A 20,336-nucleotide genomic window follows, 5' to 3' on the forward strand; every position below is an offset into this window, starting at 1 on the left:
AACAACACTTTTTTAACAGAAGGTAAAAAATGAAAGAACTTCTGCCTGCATAAAGGGACTTCTCCCCCTCCCTTCCTGGTGTGCACACCCACCAAACCTGCTCTGTGGAGTTTGGGGAACTCCAGAACAGATTTGGGGGTACAGCGGAGAGGAGGTCCTATTGCACAGGCAGAAGTCCAGATGAGATGTCTTTATTGAATGGCACAGTGCTAGCAAGTTCCAATCCACCACACACCCTTTCGGGCCATGGGCTTATGTCCTGAGACTTCTAAGTACCTAGTAACAGGCTGATGGCTTACACCAAGTCAAACCATTGGCCCATCTAACTCAGTATTGCCAACACTGACTGACAGCAGCTCTTTAGGGTTTCAGGCAGGAATTCTTCCCAGTCTAGCAATGCTCCTGAACTTTGCCATTATTTTCAGGAAACTAGACTGTTTCTCTCCATGCTGATCGGCTGGCAAACCATTATGTGGTCTCCCAATCATCCCATATCCATGGTCCCATGTCCAGCTGCAGCAGTAATTTAGCATGCTGGGAGGTGGGAAGGCCTATTCCTCCCCCCCCCCATCAGTAATGTAACTGACAGCCATAGGCCCACAAGCATTGCCTCTTTTTTATTATTTTAAAAAATCTTTTTATTAAATTTCTAAAAATAAAGAAAAACATTGCATCTTGCTCCCCCAGCTAGGCCCTGAGAACGTTTCCCTCCACTCTGAGGCTCCAGCTGTTTAGGAACAAGGCTCTGGGAGGAATATCCTGCCCTGTTCTGTATAGAAAAAACATCTGAGGCTACCTCAGTGTTCATTTAACCATGAATACATTTCAGTTCCCCAAGGATATGTGGGCGGAATTATTTTTAGCTGCAAAGATAGTGAAGCAAGGCCCCCCAAAAAGGAAAAAAATAGAGCAAGGAATTGACTGCTTGAATGGATATTATGCTTTTGAAGAATAAATTCCACAAGGCCACACATGCAAGGAATGCCCTTGCTATGGTTAATGTGAATCTCCACCAGGCACCTTGAAGTCATTGCTTTTTCTGGTCAGCCCCTGTTATTATAGTGCACATGCTAGGAGCATATGAATGATCTGGAGTATGTGATCAATTGCTATAGTCTCCTTATGGTTACTTACTAGGGGTGTGCATTTGTTTTGCAGGAATCCTGAGCCAAATCAGGCACATCCATATGGGATAGCTACATATTCCTGAATTGTGGGGGTTGGACTAGATGATCCTTAGGGTTGCTTTCAGCTCTACAATTCTATAATTCAGAGAGATTCAGCAGGGTGGGTATCCTCTGATGTGCCCTGCACACCAAATTGAGTGGCTCTCTAACTTTAGGGATGCCTTGTTGCTCCTGAGTTCTCAGACTGTCTGTCTCTTTAAAATCATTACATTTCCCCAAGTTCTCCATAGAAGGGCAAGTCTTTGGCCCATGGTCAGGGGTCCCTTTACTGTATTTGCATGGTTGCTGTTAGCCACCTGGAACTCCATTCATTGGAAAGGTAGAATACAAATTTAACAAAATAAACAAATGAAGCCTCCCATCTCCGATCCCTGCTTGGAAGAAAGAACCAAAAAGGGTACTCCGAGTCAGGCGCCTACTGATGCACAAGAAAGGGGTACTGTAACAGGCACAGCTATAAAACCTCTCTGCCTTGCTGTCTGTATGTTGCTAGTACAACACTGTCTCCTGCCCAGTTCCTAATCTTGTGGTCTATTTCTGACTCAATGGCTGGACAGCTCCCCTGATGCTGTAGAAATACTGCTCCTTACCTGTGAGGAGCCCAAGGCACACACCTCAGAGTTGGTGGGAACTGAATTAGGCGGTTAAACACAATTAAATACATTAGCAATTCAGAGTTTACTTTACATTTTATGGAGTAGTTGTCATTGCATCCAAAAGGAAGTGGAAATCTCAGCTAATTCCACAAAATTTAATATGCTGGGCTCCATCTGCAAGTGATTGTGTCTATATAAGAAAGCAAGGAGACGACACCGAAGGGAAGACTGAAAAATTTTATTTGATAATATGATTTGCATTATCCACTGGAATGCACTGGGATTTGTTTTTCTCATACACAATTGTGGTTTTTAAGAAGAATCAACCTCAAGAGTCCATCTTTCCCGGCTATGCAAGAGAAATCTTCATGAGTTATAAAATGCTTTTCTCTCTGCAAACAGCAAAATGAATTCTCCTAGGTGAGAACACTGGAAATTCCCATCAATTTTGTTATGGGAATATTTCAAAAAGGGTCAACATCTTTAAACTCCACCTAGTGATGTGTGCTGTATCCAGATGAACAATACATTGTGATTCAAGGCAATTTACTCTGCATTCTAACAATTTGGAAAGAAGCTTCCTTCTGGTCATATTGCCTAGAGAACCTGGATTTCTTTATTTGCCTTATTCTGCAGCATATTGCTTTGTTCTCTGGTTTGAATCATTTGAGGCCATTTCCTGCGCAGGGTTTGGTTTTTCCCAGCCGTGCACCTGCTTGGGACATTCTGTGATCTGGATTAGGTATGTTGAAGCAGTTGGGTGGACTGTCCAGTCTCTGGACAGGAAGTTGGACCAGACAAACATTGTTCCCACCCAGTTTTCTAATTCTCAATTTTTGGGCATATTCTCCAAGTTTTGCAGCAAGTAGAAGTGAACTATATATTTTAAGCAAACTCATCCCAAATGTGAAGCGTTCACATTGTAAACATCTGTTTGTTCTTAAGTTGCTTTGGAAGCAAATGTTAATCTGCCACATTTGTGTGCACTGATTTTGATTGCACATTTATTTGGATGAAATCAAATATGTACGGATTTGTTTTCAAAATGTCATTTTCAGGCTCTGAAGTCAAAGTTTGCTGATATGAATCGTGATCTAGACTTTATACTGTCAAGTGATTGTTCTTGGGGTTGGAAACATGGGCAGAGGCATTAGACAACATTGCTTGTGGAATCTATTCATAATCTTCTCGTCATTCACTGACCCACACTACTGCTGCAAGCTGGCTTTTTGTCCTTTCAAGCCAAGGTGTTGGTATACTGACACGCATACAAAAAGCTTTAAGGGTGGATATAACTGACAGATGAAGCAATATTTCTGAGTTTGGATTCTTCAGGTTTTTAAGACCACATAGTTTGTACCAACCCACAGCAGCTCAGAAGAGGCTCAGGGGGGAGGAGGCATCAGGGGTCCAATTAGATTGGCCACCATCAATCACATGATTGAAATAAATGTGTCTTGTTCCTAAAATGCATGTAGTTTGTCTTTAAACATGCTGTTTAAATTGCACACACACCCCGGGAGGTGCAATCAGGTGGGGGGTGCAATCAGGTGGAGGTGGGGAAGGAGCTAACCCTTTGTCAGCCCCATGTCATAGTTTGAAGGGAAAATGCCTTCCTCTCTCAATTTTGCTCTCCACCCCCAAAAGTAGCAGTTTGGGAAGAAATAGTATCAGGGTGATAACATAGGAGGAAAGGATTAAAGTCCCCTCCCCCCATTGTTCAAAGTTGAATCCTTTTTAAAAAAAAAGTCAATTGCTGTTACACAATTAAGGGTTCTGTGCAATTTCACCCTTTGCAACTCAGCATTACATGTGAAATCTGTGTGTCTTCTTAGCGGCCTGAGAAAAGAACAAGTCCTTAAGGTTGTTGAGGCAACACTTTGTGGTGTGTGTGTGTGTGTGTGTGTGTGTGTTTTCCTCCGTAGAATTACGTTCAAACCTTCAGGAGAGGACTGTTGTGACTTTGTTGTCAAAACCAGAATTCAAACGCACAATAAATTCTGTCATACGGCTGGACACATTTTCTTTCATCACACGCCATGCATAACTGAGTGCTGGACGTTGTATTGCAGCTGAGGAACTGGCACCTTTAAGAATGATGAGCATAACAGACACGGAAAATTTAAGTGAGCCTTCACAGAAAAGATGGTAAGACCAGATTGGCCGGTGTCATTTTGGCACGCAAGGATCTGAAAGAAAATCTAGGGAGAAGATGCATGCTCCTCAAATACAAAACCATGTTTAAAAGGATTTCAAATAGAATATCATGAGGATTCAGAATGTAGCATGCTGTGCTGTGAAAAAATGGTATTGAAACTTGCAGGATGAAAGTGCACCGTGCCTCAACAGAAGCACTGCAAAATTATGTAAGGCTGACAGATATCTGGCGTTACTGACAGCACCTGTCCACCCTGCTTTTATTAATCTGACATTGTCTACAATGCTGGTAGGTCAAAAATCGCAGCAATGTGGGGCATGGTGCAGTGGGGAGGAGGGAATAGCAAATGAATTGTCAAACCTTACAGGGAAGAGACTGGAGGATTTGCATCAGAGACAGTCCAAAATTGGTCCTGTTTCAGTCTCAGCCAAAGCGGGTTAAAGGTACCATTAATTTAAACAAAGCCAGAACTACTTCAGCCTGCTCCTTTATTCCCTTTCTTAAAAAAGAGGAGGATTAGATTGGCTTTATGACATCCCCACAAAATCAGGTAATTCCATCTCCCTCTTAGTACAGGAGAAAAGCTAGTCAACTTCTTTGAATCCACACCAGAATCAAAGCACATAGGGTTGGGAGAAACCCAGGTCCCTGCCTATCAGCCTGAAGATAGTGACCAAAGCATATCTGTCTGTGTCTGTGTCCCTCTGCGGAGCTGACACCGGAAAATATGCTGGCTCCCGAACATTTGAGCACACCCTCAGTTCTTCTCCCCTGAATTTTCATTGATCAACTTTCCCCAATCTGGTGCCCTTCAAATGTTTCCACAACAACAACCCTGTTTGCTCAAGCTAGCCTGTAGCAAGGGTCAGGGGTGATGGGTGCTATAGATCAGAAACATCTGAAGGGTACCAGGCTGATGAAGGCTGGCCTTGTAAAATGTGTGAACACCAGAGAGAGGCAGTGTCCTGTCTCCAACATCATGTTTTAGCATCAGGGGCACATGAGACACTTTGGAAAAGCAATGCACAACCAAACATGATTCCTGCCCCCCCCCCCAATTCAAGCTTGGAAAGAGATCTGGGGCTTGTTTGTGTACCTCCAAGGTACTTGAGCTCCCTCAAAGCATGGAACTGGGGACGCTACACTTGGAACACCTTCAGTGCAACAGAGGCACTTCTAGACAAACTTCTGGGGGCCACATCTCAGTGGAGGGAAGTGCCAGTGGGCAGAGAGTTACCACTGTACAGAGTAGGCACAAACACTCACACCTCTATCCTCCATCCAAGCAACCAAGAAGCATTTTCAGAGTTCAAGGACACAGTCCAGCCAGACAAAAACACCCAAGGAGGATGCAAAGTAGGACTGGTGAGGGCTGTGGCCACAGAGGAGTGTAGCTGGGGGAAAGCAGCCTGTAGGGGATCCCTGCAGGCCAGACAGAGAAGTCTGGAGGACTGTGCTTGTCCCCTGGATATGGGTGTCCCCATTCCTGCTCTGGCCCTTCTCAAAGTACCTTTGATGCACGCCAGGACTGTAGAAATGGTTCCTGCTCCCCCCAGTCCTCCCCGACTTTCCTCTGCTCCAGCTCAGGTGGAGGCAGCGAAGAGCAGAGAGGAATGTTCATCATGGTGAGTGATGCAAAGAAACCAGAATTTGTTTTCCCCATTCCTTTCTTAAACCTGGGACTTTGCTGAACTATTCAGCAAAGGATGGATTATCTCCCCATCAAAGTGCATATTAATGAAACAGATGAGAAGGGGAAGTGGTGTCTAAGGCGTGACTCTGCTTCCCACCTGAAACCCACGAACAACTCTCCATTAACATGAACAGGAAGAATAGGGGGCAGAGTTCTCCCAAGGAAAGCCATGTGGGTTGCATCAAGGTACGTGTGCCTCGTTGCTCTTAAGATGAAGATGTTTCTCCAAACCTCATGGATGCGTGGAAGCAGTGATGTGCCACACATGAAAACGCAGCACCTCTCTCAGAGACTAGAAACATTATTGCACAAGATTGAAGGATGCCATGATGGAAGGTCAATAACCCCTCCAACAGCTATCGCTCGACCCAAGACCTGTTCTTAGAGGGGGTTGATGACAAGGGAGAACCATGCAACTCTATGTTGTGTCCACCAGCAAATGCAGCAAACAGAAGCAACCATTTTGGCAAGGAAAACAGATGGTCCAGTCCAAAGTGCAAACTACTGTAGCTGCATGAGGCCCTGAGCCCATAACCTGCTAGCCCAGGCAGCAAGTCTGGGATGCTACAAGAACGTCACATCGTCTTGAGACTGAACCCACTGCCAATGGGCATCATACTCCAAGTGCCTCCTGCTATTCAACTTGCAGTTCTCCAAGTCAACTCTGCTGCTCCTCGAGGCCTTTGCTGCTGGGCTGCTCAACTGCTCGGCAGCTGCCACGGGAAACTTAACCTCAGTGCTTTGCTCCAGCCCTGGGACATTTCTGCCCAAAATCCCATTGGCCATTGGTGGTGACTGCCCAGCAGCTCTGTTTGGCTCACTTGAACTCTGGCTTTTAACAGGGACCCTCTCAAGGCACGTTTTGCTTTTCTCCGGCTCTTTCTCACCTTTGGCAGGAAAGGCCCTATCTAGGTCATTCTTTGATCTTTCCAGCTCGGCTCTAGCCAGTGGCCTGCCCGGGGTGGAGGACATTATGGGTTCCATGGAAGAGCTTTGCCCATACTCGTCCATATCATCAGCAAGTGTGTCCAAATAGCTGCCAATGGAGATGCTGTCCAACTTGTCATTGGGGTCTTGAAGGCTGTTCCAGCTGCCCCGCCGGGATGTTTCCTGACTCTCCACCAGGCTGTACTGGCTGCTGGTGAGGCTGCTGCAGCGGCTGGTCAGCATCCCTTTCTCCTCCAGGAGCCACTTCACCGCCTCTATGCCCTCGTGCACTGCTACTAGCTGCTGTAGGATCTTGATGTCTATTGCTCTCAGGTAGGCCTGTGGGATAGGAAAGAAAATGCAGTGCAAAACTATTAGTTGCAGGAGATATGGAATGGAGGACATTCTGGAAGGTGAACTGGAGATGCTTCATATATGTATAGCATAGGAACATGGGAATCTATCTCAGTCTTGTCTGCACTGACTGGTGGTGGCTCTCCAGAGATTCAGGCAGGGGTTTCTCCCAGCGTGGTCCTAAGTGCAGATGCTGGGAACTGAAATTGTGGCATTCTGCATGCTTTGGCCCTTCCCCTTGGCCACTCAGTACAACAGCCCTGCTTCCATGAAGAACCACCAAAGTGTTCTGATGATGTAAATATAAATAAATACAGTAACTGGCAAGGGGTGGTTCTTATCACTGGACTTCTCTCAGTTGGGCCAGGAGCGTCTCGTGTACTCTATGTGGCAGGCAACAACAATGAAAACGAGGGGGAAACACCAGGTGGCTGAAATGAAATGCAGTGAAAACAGAGGTCTCACCAGAATGCCCTGTGAGAATTTACTGCCCCTCAGGAAGATGATTTCCCCCCCAAAAAACACCTGTTGGGCCTGCAATAAATTTCACTTAAGCTACCTAGAACCCCCCCCCTTAAAAAAAACAAAAAAAAACAGCCATTACATCTTCCCTAGTTTTGTGGTTGGGTTTTTCCATAGAAACCATTTTTCCCTGTAGCTACCTCATTTCCACAAGCTACCTCAAACCTTCCCCCCTCCCAATGCAGTGGCATGGTGAAGATCAGAGGCCTTCGTATATAAGCCAGTGCAAACGGCTCCTAACAAAAAACATAATCCAGCATTCTTCGATTTAAAAAAACACAGTTTGTGAATCAGTCCCCAGGTTTCACAAGGAGAAGCTGAGTTCTGTCAAAGTTCTCCCAGTTGTACACAGCATTTGTGCAGCCAGCACAAAACTCCACGATGCTGTCACAAAACTCGGAAGAGAGGCAAGGATCTTGAAAAGCTAGCAAATGATTTGTTTAGAGAAGTTTTGATTTATTAGGCTAGATTCAAAGGCAGCAGAATTGGTAAATGATTCCAGCTGGACAAGATGCCATTGAACTAGCTGATGAGGCATGTGAGCACCATGGACAGAGGAGAAACAGTTCCAACAGCACATAGCGAAACGTGAAAACAAACAGCAGGCCTGTCTTCACCTAGAGACCAAGTGCACCCTCAAAGCCCAATGAAGACCAACCCACAGAAAGCATGAAAGCCATTGACTAAGGGCAGCTTGACACATTATGATTTCTGCAGGCGACATCAGCATTTCACTAGTGCTTCCCACAGCGGATGCCAAAAGTGCGGGTTTAATGTTGACCTGCATCTTTCTGTATAGACGTCTAATCCAATCAGGGTGCAGAGCATTCAAAATGTACATAGCTACTGCAAGAAAAACCAGTGTGATACTTGTGTTTCCTGCAGCAACTCCAATAGGTAGAGCTGCTCTGAAATGTATGTATAAACATTGAAACCCTCCTTTTCTTCTAAAAAGAAAAAAAGAAATCTAACTAACTAACTGATACCAAAAATCAATACTGGCGATGACCATTAGAGTGCCAGATTCCAATGTATTCAGTGAAGAATAATTAGTACTAGACCAGATCTGTTTCAGGTACAGGTGACTTGAATAGATGTAGATATATTCTCACAGTTTCCACTCATGAGCTCAAACACAGAAGAAATCCTCAGTTTTTGGAGAGCAGAGTTAGTTGGCCAGGGCACTCGATTGGGCACTTAACACGGAATGGAAAATCATGTCCACTTTTCCTTCAATAATACCCCATAACTAGTTTTTGGTTACAGGTTTCAAGCTATTTTACAAGGTCTTGAGGTGGCAAAAAAAATATTTACATACCAGCAGGTTTGTACTTCCATTGCAGCTGGTCTTAGAAAGGGGAAGTCTGAATGAACAGACGGAGGAACTGTGACTAAGGAAATACTTGTCCAGGAAGTGCTTTTTAAAAACCAGGAAAAGACCACAGAACAAATGGCCGGTCTGCAGGACATGGATCCTATTGCACAAATGTATAGTTCTATTTTTGAATAAAAGCAAATAAACAGAACAGCAGCTGTTCTTTAAAGAGATGTGACCGCTTTGTAGTGGCGATTCCCAGTGGGCGGAATGAATGTGTTCAGTCTGAAATTGGATGCATGCAGGCAGTGAGCATAGGCTTCTGAATTGTTTCCCAGAATTTCTGCTTCCATTGTATCTTTTAAAACATGTTAAGACCTAAACTGCTATAGGTTTAAAGAAAATACAGTGGTGATAGGGCTTACATCTCTGGGCTGCACACTTAAATAAAAATGGCTCTGATTGTGGTGCAGATTGTTAGGGGAACAGTCTAAATATCCTACTGCACGTGGACCACAGGGATATTCTAGATATGTCCCCCTGGACCTTATAAAAACTTCTGTACTGATGTTCCCATCAACCTGGTGCCCTTCAGTTGTTCTTAGGCTACACTTCCCATCAGTCCCAGCCTGGATGGACAACAGTCAGGGTCAGGGATGATGGGAACTGGAGTCCACTAAGATCTGGAGGGCACCGCATTGGCTACCCCTGCCATAGGAGCTAGCAACATATCTCCATGGTATATCTTCTATGCCCATGTAAGAATTCAATTTGTTTGATTAACAAGGGACAGAAAATCACCACAAACTAAGAAGGAAGACAAATTCCTTTGTGGGCCAATAATTATGTAAACACTCCTAGTTTGAAGCTGGCAGAAATGTATAGGATGCTCCACTGTGCAGCGGCTGAGTTCTTTGAAGTCCCTTCCTAGGATTGTGTCAAACCAATTCACAAAACAAAACAAAAAACCTTGCTTTTTTAGTGTAGGGTTTTTAAGGCCACAACTGATTTCAGTGGGATATTACTAAAAAAAACAACCTGCCTCTTAATGACTGCCAGGTAAATGATCAGTTGAAGTATAAGCTCACAGCGTGTTTCTTAAATTTGTTTACATTCACATCACACCTATCTTTCATCTAGAAGCCAAGCAGGCAGGCATGCGATTCCCAGCTAGTCACCCATCTAGGCATGGACCAGACCCAGACCTGTTTCGTTTCAGCAAAGAGGTGGCTCCACGTGCCTTCTGGGTACAATGAGACATTGCAGGATTAAGGACGCTAGGCATTGCAGCAAGTGAAGGGTTCAGGGGACTAAGACCAGTATTCTAAATACCTTGCTCTTAAGTGACTTACTTTTGAATAAACAGAGTAAGGTCTGGGCTGAAAGATTGCAGTTAAGTTCTCTGATAGTGGTGGAGCCAGGGCTGTACGAAAAGCAAGTTTTAACAACCAGCCGCCGAGTGCGAACTGGCTCCTGGAAATTGCTAAAACCATTGGGACCTGCAACTTCTTGTACCAATCACATACAGATGACAAACTCCCACCCACTCTCTAAGAACTGCATTAATCCACATTTGGGTACATTTGGGTAACTTATTTGCATGGCAAGCACAACATGGGTGGGGATACCATTGCCCTGAGCAAGCTTCCACCCACATACCGTATCCAAAGACAGATAAGGAGTCTCATGTGCCAACATGTGCTTCACACATGATTCCCTTCTCCCACTTTCTCTCTTACATAAATACACACACACACACACACACACACACAATTTAGGCTGAGTGGTGATTTGAACCCTGATCTCACAGGTCCTGCACTCTAACCACTACACCACACTGGCACCAAACATGCAGAACCACATGTTATGTAGGACGTATTATTTTTTGTCCTAAGAACAAGCACCTGTCTATCCCCCCCCATCTATTAAACCAGGGCAACAGCAAAAAGGAAGAGGCTAACCCCCCTCCACCAGTTTATTATTATTATTATTATTATTATTATTATTATTATTATTATTATTATTCCTCCACTCAAACACCCACCAGTAATTGTCCCTTATGGTCATTTCCAATTCCTGCCTGTAGGGTGTGTGTGATTCAAATCTCTGCACAACCATGAACTTACAAGTTGGCTTTGAGCCTCACATTTCAATGTAGGACACACCGTACAACATTCCTGTAAGGCAGGGGAGGGAAACCTGTGGCCTTCCAAATATTGCTGGACTACAGCTACAGCTGATGGCAGCTGGAGTCCAGCCACATCTGGAGGACACAGGATTGCCATCCCTGGTCTAAGGATTATTGAGACAGACAACATGAAGTACACTGAATACCCAAAAGGTACCATAAATATAAGTATAAGCTTAAGTATAAACAGTTACACTGCATTGCTCTAGATGTTTACACTTAACCTTAGCCTGAGAAAGAAAGGAAGAGTACAGAAATTGAGACAACCTGGTGATTCTGAGTTCTGTGCGCCAAGGCCTTCCAGCTGTCATATTTATGGGCATGCCAAGTTCCCCTGCTCTCTTACACTGACAAGTACCATACCTGCCTGCTTATCTGTTCAAACGCAAGATGCTAAGGAGAGCTTTAGCAAAATGGGTCATGATTTGCAAAAAATGTTGAGTAGTACAAAGAATTGTTTGTTTTTTTAAAAAAGATACTGGGATTTCATTCCTCCTTGCTTGATATCTCTCAAGTGCTGCTGCAGTGGCACAGTGTTCGCCCCCAAGGCACTTGGTATTAATATTAATTAGTGACTAATGGGGATCAAGCAGCACATTTTCTTGTTTGATCCAAATCCCAACTTTCCCAGGGATTAAGAACAGACACAAACTTCCTCTTTGTGCTTGCCACTAGTAAAATCAGCATAAATAGGTCCCTCTGTCTTTTAGGATTGTAACCAATTCGAGAAATCAGTTGTGCGAAGTATTATTAGAATCCAACTGCGCTGGCTGCCAATTAGTTTCCGGGCCCAATTCAGAGTGCTGGTTTTGACATATAAAGCCTTAAATGGCTCAAGACCACAAGAACTGCCTCTGCCCATATGAACTGACCAGACCCTGCGATCATCACCTGAGGCTCATCTTTGTGTGCCTCCTCTATGTGAGATCCGCAGGGTGGAGACATGAGAACGGGCCTTTTCTGCAGTGGCTGCCTGTTTGTGGAATGCTTTCATCAGGGAGGTTTGGTTGGAGCCTTCAGTATACACCTTTCACTAGGCAAAAAAAAAGTTCCTCAGACCTTTGGCTGATTAGCATCCAATGCCCTTTTAAATGTGTTGATGGAGGGGAGATTATTGGTTTGCTTTGGTTCCTACTTATTATGTATTTTGTGCTTTTCATGTTGTAATTTTGTGTTTTGACTCGGTGTGAGATCTGTGGATGAAGGGTGGTATACAAATTTAATAAAATGAATGAATAAAAAATTTAGCCTCATCAGCGTATGTGCAACAAAACCCTGACTTCAGTCTAAATAGAAAATATCCCACTAGTTTCAAAAAGACTTGATCCAATCCAGCAACTGGTCTAACTTAAGGGCGAAGAGCAAGAGTTTTGATGAGGCAAGAAGTTCCCAGTGCAAGTTATATCTCAGCTATAGCTCACTAAGTGGCCACAGGTTACTGTCATCTTCTACCTCCATCTCAGTTAGAGGATAGTGAAACTGGGCCACCCGCAAATCTCTGCAGAATTCACTACTGCAATTACAGCTAGCTACCCTCTCAAGTTCCTGGGGTTAGTAATTGCTTTTGGGGGCAAGTAACTTGCAAGACCCACTGCTCATTCTACTAAGAAACATCCAGGTATGTGCAAATGGATACAGGCAGGCTACACTGATATTTTATTTTATTTTATTTGCATTCATATGGAAGGGTGTGCCCAAGGCAGTGTGACTCGCCATATTTGGCAAATTAGTCTCCAAAGTTCTGATACATTAGCTCTGAGCTAATGTATCCCAACTGTTTTCTTCCCCCATTTCTCAGCATCCTTGCAAATAAAAAAAACCTCAGCATCTGAAACTGCATGGATGACAAATGAAGCTGAATGCCGCCTTCAACCTCCTCCCCGCAGTCTTTCTACCAGTTCAGAGACCTCAAGAGCATCTTTCTCATGCTGTGGAGCAGATGTATCCCTTAGGCAAAGACCCAGCCAATCTGTGGAGGACAAGAGGCTGTACCCTTGTATACTATTTTCTCCCTGAGGAAGCAATCTAACAATAAAGCACATTTCTTATTGTTCTCTTTTTTATGCTGATGTCTGGGAAAGGATCACTTGCATGCCAAGATCCAGGTGGAAGATAATAAAAGGCTCAGAATAATTTCATCAGCAATATCTATGAATTAGATTGATATTCCTGCCGTTTATTGCATTTTTGTCACATTAACAGGCAAGTTGGAAAAGGCTCCTGGCAGTGGTTTGGGTTCAATTGTATTTGAACTCACCTGGAAGTAAGTGAGATTTACTTCTGAGTAGGTCTCATTGCATCAAAAGTTTGCAGACAACAACATCTAGCATTTGTACTGTGCATTTAAAGTGTTTGAAGCATTTCAGAGTCATTATTTTTTAGCAATTCTTAAAACATTCCTTTAAGGTAGGCCACTGTTAGGATCCCCAGTTGCAGAAGAGAGGCTGAGGCTAAGATTGAGTGACTTTAGTAAGCCCATGACTGAGATGAGATTTGAGCCATGAGCTTCTCTGTTCATAGTTCACAATCTTAGCAACAGCACTTTGCCAGCCTCTACACACACATTATATTTATATACCATGTGTCTGTATATGTGTATAACTGCAACCCTACACATGCTTACTTGGGAGTATGTCCCACTGCATCCAATGGTGCTTTACTTACTCTGTGTATCCTTAGCTCTTCAGCATCAGCCCATCATCAAATATCCCATTCTACCCAATATCTCAAAGACAGACATTATAGAAAGAGTACGGTATGTGCTTAATCAGTCCAGATTCCCACTGAAATCAAATTTCCACTGAAACACTGGCTGAATTGACAGCATGGGTCCCAAGACCCTCAGCTGGTCTGTGAAATCGGGACTTGGGACTTGAAATGCCTTCCTGCCTCCAGCATCTGAAAAACAGGGAAGCGCTCCAGTTGTTGCTCAAACCCCTTTGCTCCCAACCAGCATGACCAGTGGTTGGGGATTATAGGAGTTGTAGACCCACATCTGGAGGGCCACAATCCCACAGCCACTCTCTCATGTCAGGAGCCAGCAGGAAAAACATAGCAAGGGAAACAGCAGAGTCACTTACAACAGGCAATATAATGGTTTGTGTGCGTTAGAACTGATTTGCTGCGACCTGAGGTTCAAGTGGAAGCAGCCACTTATCACAAATGCTGCAATACACTGTACTGGAGTTCCTGCATCAGCAGGGGGTTGAGCTGGATGACCTTTGAGACCCCTTCCTATGATTCTAATCATCAGATACATGAACTGAACTGAAAAGATGCACATATAAATGGTTGTGGTGCAGGTAACTTTAATTAATGTGATGGAAATGTAAGGTAACAGATCTATGCAGAGCTCCCTCCCCAGCAAAGAAACAAAGCACACTTATTGTCTCCAAACATTTGGGTTTTAAAAACTCAATCCCACACTGGAAGACACAGCAGAGGCGGAACTTGGACAGAGTTGCCCAGCTCTTTTTTCACACAGGAAAGGAGGACTGTATGAAGAAGTGGATGATGGCAAATCCTAGCAATGAGGATGGGGAGGCAAGGTCCACCCACCCCTGAAAGGCCATGTAGCCCAGTGGGTACAGCATGCGTTTAGAAAGTCCCAGGATCTCCCAGCAAAAGGATCTCTGCCAGAGCTGGGAGGATACCTCTGCCAATCAGAGCAGGCATGCAGGGCTGGAAGGACCAATGGTCTGAGTTCATGGGAAGGCTTTTATATATATATATATACCACTGAGCTGTTAGGATGGGAATGAATCGTTACCCTATGCCACGGGAGCAGGGAGGGCGTGCTTCTAGCTCTATCGATAAAAAGAAAAGAGAGGGAGTTCCGAGTCGTGCGTTTTCCCTTTCACCCCACAGGTAACCCAAAAAATGGGGGCAGCAGAACTCACCAGCTCCAGCTTCAGCGCCTTGATCTTCTCTCCCAGTCCGTGGCGCAGACCCCGGCTGGGGCTGCTCCGGAGCAGATGAGCGGCGGGATCCTCCCTTAGCCAGCGGAGCAGCCCGTCGGGGGCCTTCTGCCCTACTTTGCTCTCCAGGTCCTTCAGGTCGTGGGGCAGCGGGAGCTCGGCGCAACTCCCCGGAACCTCCATGCCCAGGAGACTGGAGCCGCCTTCAGATTGGGGGAAGGGCCCTGCGTGGAACAGTAGGAAGCAAAGGGACCCCCCCCCCCAACTCCTTCCCAAAGTCAAAGCGGGCGGGCTCTACATGCGCTCGCAAGTAGCAACGCGCCTCGCTGCTTAATCAAGAAATTGGCAGCCAGCGCCTCGGCGGCCTGCACCCCAGCGCACCCCAAAGATCTGGGGCGGGGCTGGGGTGGATTAGCAGGCAGCCAAGCCTCTCGCCCCAAGGATCCGGGGTGGGCCTCGCCCTCACTCTGCAAACCTCTCGGCTCCCAACACTCCCCACTTTCCGATCTCTCTTTTATCACTGCTCCCCATCTGGGATTTGGCCAGTTATGAAACCCCCTTCGCTTCGCTCCCGCCTTCTCTAGGAGAAGCGGAGGGCAGCGGCCGCCCTTGCTTTCTCCTTCCAGGACCTTCTGGAGAGGCGGACATCCACTCCTGGCATAAGTTGACAGGGGGCTCCCTGCAAAAGTTGCCGCCCCACGCAGCAGCAGCGGGAGAGCGGGGAAACGGCTGCTGCCGGAGCTGCGAAGCTGCCTTTTCTCCAGGCAGCCCCGAAGGACAAAAGAGATCCCTCGTCCCTTTAGAGTCTCCTCCCGCGCGGGGCCGTCCGGCAATGGCAGGTCACCCAGTGACGTCCCACGCGGCGGCGGCTGCTCCTGCTGCTCCAGCCTCTCCCACCTGCCTGAGCAGGGATAGGAAAGCACAATGCAGAGAAACAAACTGCTACAAGCCCGGCTACCGTAATGCACCTCGGATAAGCGCATCATGACGCTGCTGCCTTATTTCCCCGCGTGGGGAGCCATACTAATAAATCACACTGGTATGCAGAATTGTTTGAAAGCTGAACATCCCGTTTAGCCTCCTCGCTTTTCCGTGCTTCTCCGTTGCGCGCTCTCCCTCCACTCTGGTCTTTTTTTCTTTATTTTATTATTAAATTGATATCATGACTTTCTTCCAAGGTTGAATGCAAGGTGGCTTGATCTCCTTGCCAAGCACTGACCCAACCTGCTTAGGGTCCTCAAAGTTGCTGTTGCATCATGCGCTGGTCGGGCTATGCCCAAGTTGTCGTCCACAAAACCCATCTACTATGGTTTGGACAGAAACCGTGGCTGCAGACAGACAGCAGTTTCTAACAGGGAATTAAGTGTTGCGTTGTGCACTTTCCATCCTATTCTTTGCGCAAACAAAGTTTACGATAATCTTTATTGTCATTGTCCCATGCAGAACAACGAAATCGAACATCTACATCAAATTTACAACCATCACCGGAAAAAAATACATATCAACATGCTACCCATCCCACCTATACATTAATAACCCCCTAAAAACTCTACTACCCCTCCTGATTTACCCCCTAAAACTCTGATGCCCCATAACTGAATACAGACCCTACCTCACAGAGTGCATTTCACTGCATTCAAAACCAAAATTGCTCTTTGATAGAAGCTATTTCTCAGGCGGCTAGTCCTGGTCTTTATGACCCTATACCTCCTTCCAGAAGGCAGAAGCTGAAAGAGATCATTTCTGGGGTGCACAGGCAGTGACAGGCAGACAAAAAAGAAGAGCACTGAGTGAGAGGCAGTAGAGCCTGGTGCCCATAGGGCAAAATACAGGGAGGCCAACAGTAGGGGGAGCAAGAGAAAATGGCTGGTGGAACTGGAGCCAGTGACAAGCTAAGTCAACTACTTTCCCTTTTGTCCACACCATTCTCTATGCTGTGTTCTATTAGGGGCAACCCAAGGAGACAGAAGCGCTCTCTGTTGGCATTACTATAGCAGCCTCAGTTGCTGCAAGGAGGCAGAACCCCACTGCCCATTCTATGGTCCTGAGGGGCCTTAGTCATTCTCAATCCAAAGCCCACCAGCAGATTCTGCCTCACTGATTTATATGCAAGAAAGAGACCTCGAAGAACGAGGCTGGAGGTCTCTTTGTGATATTACTTTTCTCCAAGACAGCTGGAGACATTAATGATAAATCCAGGCAGATATGCTTACTCCAATGGTTTTCAACCAATGTGCCGTGGCACCCTGGGGATGCCTTGAATGATGGTCAGGGGTGCTGCAGGCAACACTGACCTCCTTCCCTCTTTCTTTCTTTCTTTCTTTCTTTCCTTCCCTCCCTCTTCGGATGCCCTCTCCTGTCTCTGCCTCTGCATGCAAGGCTGTTTGTTACAGCAGCCCTGGCTACAAGCTCCCTTGGCGAATGATGTCTCTGGGGCTGGCCAGGGGTTGCTGGTTGCCAGGAGTAGAGGTGGTCTCGGAGTAAGCAAGCAAGTGGATGGGGGAGCCCAGCCAGCCTGTCCACCAACCCTTGCAGTTGGGAATGGACGGACAAGTGGGAGGTTGGGCAGGCAGGCAGGCAGGCAGGCGCTGCAGTGGTCTTTCTTGTGCCTGCTGTGTGCAATGCCTGCCTGGGAGCTGAGTGCCAGGTGCTGAAGGGGAGCCCTTCTGCCATGCAGGCCTGGCAGCACCCACTGCTGCCTTCCAAGGTAAGGTGCTGGCCTCATGTTCACCTTTGGCCACTGTCTCTTGGGCCGCTGTGGAGCAATGTGAGGAGGCACCTCTCTTTTGGAGAGGGCGGGAAGCTCATAGACCAGGAGTGACAGCAGCAGCTGCCCAGAGGAACCCCAAGGATAGTGGAGAGGAAGATGAGGGAACACTCCACAAGGGAGGATGCTCAAAAAAAGGGTAGAGAGGCTGTCAGCTCTGCAGGCCAGGGGGGTCATAACTGGGCTCCTGAGCCCCACAGGGGTGCTGCAGAAAGCATGTAGTTGGTCAAGGGAGCTGTGGACTCAAAAAAGTTGAAAACTTCTGGTTTACCATAGCAGTGCTAGGGAAATTTTTTCAGCTCAAGGCCCACATTCTCTCATTGGCAACCTTCCGAGGGCCGCATTCATGTGGTGGGTGGAGCTAGAGGCAAAAGTAGGCAAAGCGACAGGTACTGTATGCCTTTTCCCTTTGTACAGTAGGCTTTTATAGGTTTCTGTACACACACCTATTCGCAAGTACCTGCTATCCTCCATCCTAGCAAGGCAGAGGCATCGTCACCACTCAAGGACATATTGCGCCCTGGCAAAAGCACTCAAGTGCGGCAAAGCGGCCTCAGGAAAGTCCCAATGGCCAAACAGAGAGGCATGGAGGGCCACATTCAGCTCCTGAATGTACCCCACTCCTGCTCTAATGAATCTTATGGAATCTGCATGGGGCCAAACTGCATGTGATGGTGACAGCAGCCTCATCTCATTAAGTGTCGTATCTCATTAAATGCAGGGCCTGCCCCAGTTGGGTGTGCCGTAAAGGAGACAGAGGTGAAATCTGAGGGGTGCAGAGGCAAGGAGGATGACACCTCTACTACTTTCCTCTCCCTGCCCCACCCTGCTCTGCCCCTGCAGTCTGTGCCCCAAAGTAAGTTTTCTTCCACCTGGAAGTCAACCTAAATAGGAGAAAAGTGACAGTCGGAGGAACAGTGGCTGGGGAAGTGTTACACTCCCCTGACTCACATCTTTTTGAGCATTAAATTGCATTTCACCCCTGCTTTATTCATGATTAGGGAAGCATAGTGTTAAAAGTCACTGGCGTACATACATAGAATAAAGGTGATTATTTGGACAGTAAGAGGTTTATTTGAAACTTGTTGGAATATTTCCCAATAAGCATTGTTTTGCATCATTTTGGATTCTTTGTGATTGTTCTAGTGACCTGACCCTCTAACACTGGGGGGCCCTTTGGGGAATGATCAAGGTTGCCCTGGCAGGGAAATTGATTCAGTTTAGAATCTAGACCAGCAGGGGATTTCAGATCAATGAACCAAATCAGCTATCCCCTTTCATCATCCCTAAGCCAACTCCTTTGACAAGTTAAATAACAAGATTGAGCCATCAAGTGCAGAGTAGGGGAAGGAGGCGTTCTTACTTCTGCATAATTCTGTGCCTCCCAACACAGGAAGAATATAAAGCATTAAATTGGCAGCTTTCCCATAATGGATAGCTTTCTGCTCGCTGCACTCTGTGGCTTCATGCTCTGATGAAACCAGCTGGCACATGGCAAGGCACTGCAGCGCTAGCACATGGTTGCAATATCTCATTGATGCAATTTCCGTGGGAAGACATCTAAGCAGCCATGGATCGCCTTCTATCATGCAAACATCCCAGCACCTTTTAAGGCTCCAATTGTATCCAGCACCTTTTTCTGGAAAAATAGCTGTGTGTGTGTGTAATCTTCTGAACCGCCCTGAGATCTTTTGATGAAGGGTAGTATTATGCAGATAGATAGATAGATAGATAGATAGATAGATAGATAGATAGATAGATAGATATAGATAGATATAGATGGATTGCGCTTTAAGTTTGTTATTTTTCTCTTTGGAAGAAAGCAAAGCAGTTTTCCTCTGAATGCCATTGTTGAGAATCACAGATGGGCAGATGGTTGTGCTCAAGTCACCTCCTAATATTCTGCAGGATGCCTCTAAGGGCATTCAAAGTCTTGACATTCTCATTTGTTTGTTTGTACAGTATGGTGGACACTTTCAAAATGCTGGTGCCATGATAGGTGTTATTTCAGGGCAGCTTGTATAGTGCAGACTTCAAAGCCTGGGCTGGTCTCACTCCAGGCACAGCAAAAGAGCCTGAATGCACTGAAGAAAGTGGGTGTTCACTAGATGGAGATCCTTAATTCTACAATATAACTGTTCCAATAAAGGAGAGATATGGCACTGGAATCACATGAGCAGCTACTTAGGACCCTTCAGACATCCTTTATACTGTGCACCCATTATGACTTGTATTGAGGCAGCTATACACTGTCTTGCTTTTAATTCTGTTTGTGCTTGCAAGAGTTCTGGGGCAGACGTATCGCTTCGTTTCCAACCAGTGCATGTCCCATAACATCCTGCTGAAATCCTATAACATTTTATAGCACAAATGTTGCAAGGTGTCCCACTTCTGTTGCAATGCCGTGATAACGTTGGAGAAGCAGCTAATAAAGCAGCATGATGTGTGAACAGTCCACTATAAGTCTACCACTAATGCACTATTATTGTATCAATGACATGTTGCAGAATATACAAAAAGCAAACAAAGAAATGCAGCCTCACACCAGTCTGTAGGGACCCTCAACCACATTGCATCCTACTCCTTTTTCATCCTATATTGCTGTAGAAGCATCACGCATGCAATTTCCTCCCCAGAGGAATGGGTGATTACTAATCCCAAGAAGTGTCTAAAGGAACCTACTACCAAGATGGCATACTGAGTTGGATGGGA

The 20,336-nt window shown here is 46.0% G+C and overlaps 1 protein-coding gene across 1 annotated transcript; it reads right to left on the minus strand.

Annotated features, from left to right (window-relative positions):
* Positions 1–1,368: 1,368 nt before the first annotated feature.
* On the minus strand, positions 1,369–15,783 carry LURAP1 (leucine rich adaptor protein 1). The gene is made up of 2 exons (XM_035123963.2): positions 14,840–15,783; positions 1,369–6,900 (listed from the first exon to the last, which is right to left on the minus strand). Exons 1-2 carry the CDS (start codon positions 15,038–15,040, stop codon positions 6,199–6,201), a joined length of 903 nt encoding a protein of 300 aa, XP_034979854.2. The 5' UTR covers positions 15,041–15,783; the 3' UTR covers positions 1,369–6,198.
* Between the last annotated feature and the right edge of the window lie 4,553 nt (positions 15,784–20,336).

The sequence above is a fragment of the Zootoca vivipara genome, chromosome 7 (assembly GCF_963506605.1).
Source record: "Zootoca vivipara chromosome 7, rZooViv1.1, whole genome shotgun sequence".
In the NCBI taxonomy this organism is placed as follows: Eukaryota; Metazoa; Chordata; class Lepidosauria; order Squamata; family Lacertidae; genus Zootoca; species Zootoca vivipara.

Excerpts from the sequence above, each read along its gene's own strand:
- LURAP1 (XM_035123963.2), bottom strand. The coding sequence starts at position 15,040 with ATGGAGGTTCCGGGGAGTTGCGCCGAGCTCCCGCTGCCCCACGACCTG. Across the intron at positions 6,901-14,839 it reads AGGCGCTGAAGCTGGAGCTG|GCCTACCTGAGAGCAATAGA; the intron begins GTGAGTTCTGCT and ends CCTATCCCACAG.